This window comes from Amblyomma mixtum, chromosome 1, assembly GCF_055824585.1.
Source record: "Amblyomma mixtum isolate Tamu chromosome 1, ASM5582458v1, whole genome shotgun sequence".
Lineage (NCBI taxonomy): Eukaryota > Metazoa > Arthropoda > Arachnida > Ixodida > Ixodidae > Amblyomma > Amblyomma mixtum.
The window spans coordinates 64,527,480-64,535,185 of NC_143012.1; the positions used below are offsets into that span (position 1 = coordinate 64,527,480).

The 7,706-nt window shown below is 45.7% G+C and overlaps 1 protein-coding gene across 1 annotated transcript; it reads right to left on the minus strand.

Moving 5' to 3' along the window:
* Window positions 1–591: 591 nt before the first annotated feature.
* LOC149366519 (uncharacterized) lies at window positions 592–1,955 on the minus strand. Its single transcript, XM_089561527.1, has 2 exons — window positions 1,543–1,955; window positions 592–1,225 (listed from the first exon to the last, which is right to left on the minus strand). The coding sequence occupies exons 1-2, from the start codon at window positions 1,604–1,606 to the stop codon at window positions 831–833; spliced, it is 459 nt and encodes a 152-aa protein (XP_089417653.1). The 5' UTR covers window positions 1,607–1,955; the 3' UTR covers window positions 592–830.
* Between the last annotated feature and the right edge of the window lie 5,751 nt (window positions 1,956–7,706).

The following is a 7,706-nucleotide window of genomic DNA, read 5'->3' on the forward strand; positions in this document are numbered from 1 at the left end:
TATAGATTTTGTAAGTCCCTTACACTGTAACACGTCACATGCTAATTTTCCTAGCATATCTTGTGATGGTGTATCACTGTCACCATAATATAATACTAGAATATTACGCTTTACTGAGCATTCAATGTAATTCAAATGAGGAACAACACAACAAAACTGAATGAATGAGAACATAATGCAAATGAGTTGTGTGTTAACTAATTTAGCATCCCACTTGTAGGTGTCTTGTTTGCGTGCCGAATTTTAACCCTTTGTGTCTTGTTTGCAAGCTTAATCCCTCATTGCAGTGCAATGTCATACGAACAGCACATATACTGGATTACTTGCGCAGAAAGCAAGAGGAACCAGGATGCTGAAACCACGGCCGACCGCGAATTCCTGGAGAAAAGGTGGCGTCATGAGAAAGATATCCATGACAAAGACGCTGAACTAGAACACAGCCGCCTCGAGCTTGAAAAGATGCGCCTAGAACTAAAGCAGAGACGTTCGGAGCAAAAACATGAGCTCAAGAAACAAAAAATGGAAAAGGAATTCCAGCTCCGGCAACTAGAGCTCCAAATAAAAGCAAAAGAAGAAGAGCATAGGCACGAACAGAGCCAACTTTCCACACAGACCAATCAAGCAATGTTGAGCCTTTTAAAGGCGCTCACAGAAAAAATAAGCGGGTAGAGGAGATAGAAAAAAAAAGCAAAAAAAAATTGCTCTATCTAGGTTCAGGTTACTGTTGCTAAGCTGAGGTTGCAGCTTAGTGCGGAATATTTGTTACTTGCAAGGCACAGTGTTTTAGAAAGGCTCTACATGAATAAAATAAATACAGCGTGTGTTGTCACTTATTGCACATTACATCTCAAATAATCAAAAAGGCATGGTGGTTCCAATCCAAAATATACTGAGATCTGGTTGCCGTACATGCACGCTTGGCAGTTGCTGAGCAGGACGGCCACTCGGTACATCCTTGGAACTGCCTGCAGTTGTATTTTGTTGTTCTTCTTAAAGTCCAGAAATGCGAACGACGAGATAATGTTACCAAATCCCCACTCTACAGATTGCCTGACGGTGCTCATGGAGGCGTTGAACAGTTCTTGCGGCCTCGTCAAAGATGCGCCTCCATATGGCTTCATTAATAGTGGCCGTAAAGGGTACGCAGGGTCACCGTAGATTACGTACTGCTGCCCTTGTACCAGCTTCTCCAGCTTGTTGTAAAGCTTGCTCTCACGGAGTATTCCTGAAAGTACATGTGAATAAAAGGGGGAGATTAAATGCTGGTTAACTAGACTGTACATGTGAACAAAAAACAACTATCTCGGTTACAGTCAATTCTACAGTAAAGCTCTCACAATGGCAAACATTACAGCTAGCATTTATGTGTAGCAGTGCTTTGAATACATCAATCTGCCCTGCGAGTTAAGTTCTCTAATGTAAGCCTTCCTCTCCCCACAAGTGTTCTTAAATGAGTTAATTTGTGTGAGATTCTGAAGTAAGCACAGATGTATCTATGTTTATATTAACTCAAAATGAAACTGCACTGGACGTGCAACACACCAGAGTCATGCATCCTTCCTGGGTATGGCCCGTCAAGCTCGCATATTAAGCCATTTGGGCACATCAGCGCTTGGTACTTCAAAGCGTGCAGCCTTTTGTGTCCCGAGAAGTACAGCCGCTGGTTGGTTGATGGTCTGCATATCGGCCGGGCAGTCCCATCGATAAATGCCCAACAGTTTGTGAGGGCTGCACCTTTCTCGTGAACTGCCTGGAATAAATTATAATAAATCTTTAATCAGTGTCAGAAACTTAACATACATTACGTGGTACAGTAAATTTGAGAAGTAGGTAATACATGTAGAAATGAGAAATAAACAACTTTCTTTCAAGTGCATACATGCACTCTAGGAAGGAGGCCACAGAATGCAATGTAGGAATGAAGAAAATTGGGCCAGTTTGTATATGTTCATGATTCACAAAATTGCTCCAAGCAAGGACAAAAGGGGAAGACAGCACCTGTGTCACCTAAGTCTTCCCCTTTCGTCCTTGTTTGAAGTGCGTTCATGAATCATGAATGTCTGACTAAGACATTCCTCTCCATGGTACGAATGAAGCATTGAGAAGGCAATTGAAAAGAAAAAATACAAAGGCAGTGTAGTACGGATGTCTCAACACTTGTTGACATATCAAATATTCTATAGGACAAAAAAAATTCGTTGGTGTAGTACAACACAAAACACAGTTAACGAGGGTATAGGCACAGCCACAGTCTGCTTGACAATGTTTCGACAAGAGCACTTGCCTTGGTTTTGCCCGACAAAAACAAATTCTCTTGGTAAAATGTTTTCTAGGGACTGAGGCTGCCCCTCAAACCTTGTTAACTCCATTTCGTGTTATCAAGAATCTAGGCTTTCTGCCCCCTGTCTACCACTGCTGCAATTCAGACTGCCTGACATGTGCTTTCAGAAACATTCTTCTAAAAACATCAATTCAATTACCAACCCACAAAAAAGCATACAAAAGCCCAGCTTATCACAGGGGAAAAAACAGTGGCAAGGCACAAATAAAAAGAAGACTCCAACTCCTCTAATGCTACAGCATGCAAAATGTAGTTATTGCATCACAATAAGCTATTAATTGAAGTATGCAAAAGCACTGTTCTACTTTTGCTTGCAACATCCCTGCAACGTTTCCAGTTAAATGGCACAGTGGTGAGTGAGAATAGAAGATATAACCTTGCTCATCTCTTCCAAGCCGGTTAGTGACAGCCATTGGTGCTTGGTGAGGTCGTCCAGAAGATACCGAAGTTTCTTTCGATGTGGAGCATCATCTTGTTCGCGACGCTAGATATCACACTGTAGTGGCAGCCAAAATACTCTTGCAAATCGCACAGCCTGTTTGGATAAGCTAGCCTACGTAAGCACATGCAAAGTGCCTCTTGCCCCGATACGCAAACTCCCTGGGCGCTTGTGACACTCTCAGGTATGCTGAGAGCATCTAGAAGAACAGGGAAGTCCGCCTTTTCAAAGCGGAATTGACGCCGGAACGTCACATCTGGAATCTTGTCGATGTTGAGTGTACCATTTCGCGAGGCGTACACCCTCCTGCACGGTTCACGTTGGCGCGGCCGCATGATCAGTGCCTCGATGTCCGTCCAGTCTAAATAACACAGGCAGTAGGGGTCCCACAACACAGATGAGCGAGGCATGACGAAATGGTTCAGTCGCGAATTCACGGGGCAAACACCGCTGTCAACAGCCAAACCCGCTGTACGCACTTGACTCGCAACACAACACATCAGCACAACGAACAATCACTGAACACACGCAACCTGCACCACACTCACTCAAAGGTATTTTTGTTCAAATAAACCCCCAAACAATCCTGAAATGATCGCATTCAATGATTCTCGCCACGATTCCCATGAGTAAGCACGCGCAAAACACCAGAACTTGGCGCTGGATTGACGCGGCGTGTCTTGGATTTGTACGACTTCAAAAGACAACTAATGGTTCATGATTATGTCCATGGATGGCGCTGCGGTGGTTTGCGTAGTCTTTCGTACGCAGGAGATTTGCGCGCTTCTAAAAGACTGTCCGGGGAGCGTCTCCGATAAACGCCGTAGCGTTCCGCAACGAACGTACGTTCTGCGTGCGTAACGGTCGCTACGCAGAACTAAAACTCTCTAGTCTCTGTGCCCGCAACCGCGCCAGCGTCTTTGCGCCGGGCGTGTATGCGGTCAAGATGCCTCCAAACGCTAAGGACGTTAATAATAGGAATGCAAAACGAAGGCTGCAGCGTGCTACGGAAACCGATGAAGAACGCGAAGAATAAGTGACGTGCAAACCAAGAGTCATGCATTTACGGACCATAAGAGTGTGTTTGTCGGGCTGCGAAGAATAAAGTACGACGATTAACCTAAAACCACGTCTCCGTTACTTAGCCCCATCCACACTGAGGCAGCTGCTTAACATGCTTCGCATCCACTGGGCTTAACTTTGATAAGCCTCCAATTTTTTTCGTGCTTCCCCGCTGGCGTAGAGGTAGAGCATCGAACTCGCGTCCATGAGGACCGGGGTTCGAATCCCGATGCGGCGCAATTCTCCACCGGGTTAAAAAAAAACTCCGTGTGTCTATGGAATTGCACAACCAGGACTGAAGTGCGGCCGGATATCGGTGACCAGAAACGACAACGCACTCCCTCACCAGAGCAGGATTTGGCCACCTGATGTAGTACTTGGCCAAAACCTTCTGTGAACCAACCAATTAACCCTTGGCCCTCAGTCCCCAGCGGCTGCGGAGCAACTGACCAAGGCGGCGGCGGTAAGACCTGTGACGCAGCGGAAGGTGCTAAGAATCTCTGGCTCCGGACAGGCCGCCATTGGAAACTGAACCTCGCAACGTTTAACGTAAGAACCTTATCCAGTGAGGCTAGCTGAGCAGTGCTGTTGGGGGAATTAGCGGGTATTAAATGGGAAGTCATAGAGCTTAGTGAGGTTAGGAGGACAGATGAGGCGTATGTGGTACTAAGGGGCGGACACGTACTGGGCTATCGTGGATTAGCACACAGACGAGAACTAGGTGTGCGATTCCTCATCACTCAGGATATATCTGGAAACATAGAGGAGCTTTCTAGTATTGACGAGAGGGTGGCAGCTATCGTAAATAGGCTTAATAAGGGTACAACCGTGGTGCAGGCCTGCGAGTCTACAAGCCATGATGACTAGTTCGTTGAAGGCTTCAATGAAGACGTGGAATCGGATTTGAACAAAGTAAAATCACAGTACGCTGTACTGGTGGGCGACTTCAATGCGAAGGTAGGCAAGAAGCAGGCTGGGGACCAGGCGGTAGGTGGATATATGGCATAGGTTCTAGGAACACCAGGGGACAGTTATTAGTAGAATTCACCGATAGCAATAATTTACCAATCACGAAGTGTTGACGTATTGTATATGGCTGAAGACAAAAATTTTACGGGTGTTCATACGATGTGATGTGGCAAATCTGCGTCCGCACTACTGAACTCATTTCGCTTCTGCATTTTAGCTTTTGCACTAATCCCTTCCAAATTGCCTCTGACTGGAAAAATAACATGATTCTTCAACACTTCTTTTCTCTATGAAACGGCACAGTTTCAGCGTTGCAAATTTACGTACGTATTGCTGTATGAAACAGTTTTATGTGAAGTATACGCTCTTGTGCTTATCCTTTTCCCCAATCTAGGTTTCTTGTTTCCTTCTTTACTGTATGCTTTATTTTCATGAAAACTGGAATTTATAAGCTCTTATGCAGAACAGAAAAAAAAGTAAACGTTGCACTAGCGTCGTCCTAGGGCACTGCCTACTGTATGCAGTTGTTGGAACCACCGTCAAGGTTTAACATTCGCACCAGCTCCCTTATTCTGTACTGAAGATAAAAGAAACTGTTTCTATGAGCTCATAAAGGAACATAAAAAGTTTTTTCATTCATTTATTCCTTCCGTTTACAAACAGTAAGGATCGAATCGATAGAACCCATCCAAGCCAATAACTTACCGTGCCCGCGCATGGGATCTCATGCCATAAATGAGGCGTTCACAGATTCCCATTTAAGTAAAAGCATTTGAAAGTGATATCGACACTTTGCTTGCAGAATACGCACTTCAGTTGCGTCTATTTATCATTCCCTGCTTTAATTTTCTTAGTGCATTGGGGGCTGTAGGCTGACTGGCAGAACCGGTTGTTCGAGCAGAATCTCGACAGCAAGCTAGGTACAGTCTTGCCCATAAGTCTTCAGGCCACAGGTTTTGCTTTTGAGGAGCATTCTGGAGCCATAACCACGCGACTAACGGCCGTTACACGCCAGGAGAATGTTGTCAAGGGCAAATATCATTTAGGCTATTTAAGCACTCGCAACATCGAGTGACGCAATATGTAAACCACGAATGTTCTACAGACAAACGTGAGCTTATGGTGCAAGTGCAATTATCAAGCTAAATCGAGGCCCGCCGATCTTGCTGTTACGTGCAGCTAAGCGTGAGGAGGAAATATTACATCAATTGCTTGGTAAAGGACACACATAAAATGCGCACAGAACGCGAGCGTTGGAGCTTATCGCCGCGTCGTGTCAACTTAAAGCATCGAATATTTTCGTCGTACTAGAAATAGTCCATAATAAAACGAGCTCTAAGAATTTGCATTCCGTTTTGAGCATATAAGCTAATCTTAACCTTTTGACTTTATATATTTGCCACAAAATAGAAATTGACCATTATATGCGTTCTTCGCCGCCCCTCTATGAAGACTGCGCGCCTGAAGGCACTCCACGCTAAATTCTTCACGAGCACCCCATCGTGACACACGAGCAAAGTATAGCCTTCCCGCTGGTTTAGGGGCAGGAACAGACGCGCAGTTATCAACGCTGGTAGAAAGCGCAAGTAGAGTGCAAGCTTCCTAAAAGGGAGTAAGTGATCAGGAGCGTTCTCTTAACGGGTGCAAAGTTACTCCTACGATCTTCTAAAGGGCGTAAAAGTCCATGCTATGCCCTCTTTGCCCGTTTCTCGCACCCTTTTTCTAAGAGTGTACCTACTCTCGAGAATTTTTTACAGCCTATCATGCCCGTGGCACTAGTATTTCTAAATTAGTTGTATATACTTAGGCTATTCAGCTGTGTGTTTGGGCACCTTCCCACTTTCCACCTGCTCGAAAATATCACTTTTTCTGGCATCGATTTCAGCCAGTACGTTTTTATCTTTGTTCATTATCCTTATTATTATATCTTCTTGTCCGCTACGCAACAGTCACCACTTGACACGGGGATCACATCTCGCTATCAACTCGATCAAAGCATAAAGCGATGTGTTCGCCAAGCGTCCCGCTCGCAAAACTACCCTACTGGCAACGAGTCCTCAGCAAATGACGAGCGAATTCTCCTGAAAGTCTTCACGGAGTCGTCATTCTCCCGTTCGGAGGACATGAAGGAATGGCAAATTCGCGCTGGGTCCTCACGAATTCTACCTCGTCTCTGATTCCTCTTTTGGCTCACATCTGACTCTCCGTGGATGTTTCTTTCCCCCATATGACTCTCCATAACTCACGTCATCGCTGACATCGAGCAGAGTAGAACTTCGGCCCCCGCGGAGAAGTTTCGGTTTCGGTTCAAACAGCAAGGGTATAAATTCATTCTTAGAAGAAATACATTACATTAAAAAAAATGCATTGCGAAATTCTCGGCCTATAGTCATACACAGCACAGCCAGATTAAAACGAGCGATCTGGAGTCTTGCCACATACGTTTGTAGTGTGTCTTTCAAGCCCCCCATGTCTTCCGGCTGTGGGAGATACGCCAAGCCAGTGAAGACGACGAAGCGGTCGTTCTGAAGTGCGAAGAAAAAGTGATCGAACAAGCCACAGCACGCGCTGGCGGCATACGAGTCGGCAGAAGCGTTGTTCCATCGGGGCAAAAACTGGCGACGACCTGAAGCACGGCATACCGACGACGCAACCCTAGCGGTTACCTCAGCTCTTTTAGGCAGCCTACAGAGCGCAGCACCTTGGAAGACTGCGGACATGCAGGCGGAACGCTACCCCGGTGCTCCTCAAGACTGTCCTGGTTTTCCTCCAATCCCAGCATGCCGTCGTGGTGTCCGTCCGATTCCTGAAAAACTACAAAGGCACTGCAAGTATCTCCAGGAACCCGGAGACGCTGACACGGAGAGTCCATCGGTGTGTTCGGATGGAATCAGC

Coding starts and splice junctions, on each gene's coding strand:
- LOC149366519 (XM_089561527.1), bottom strand. CDS start 1,606: ATGTGCCCAAATGGCTTAATATGCGAGCTTGACGGGCCATACCCAGGA. Junction 1,226..1,542: donor AGGAAGGATGCATGACTCTG/GTGTGTTGCACG, acceptor ATGTACTTTCAG/GAATACTCCGTGAGAGCAAG.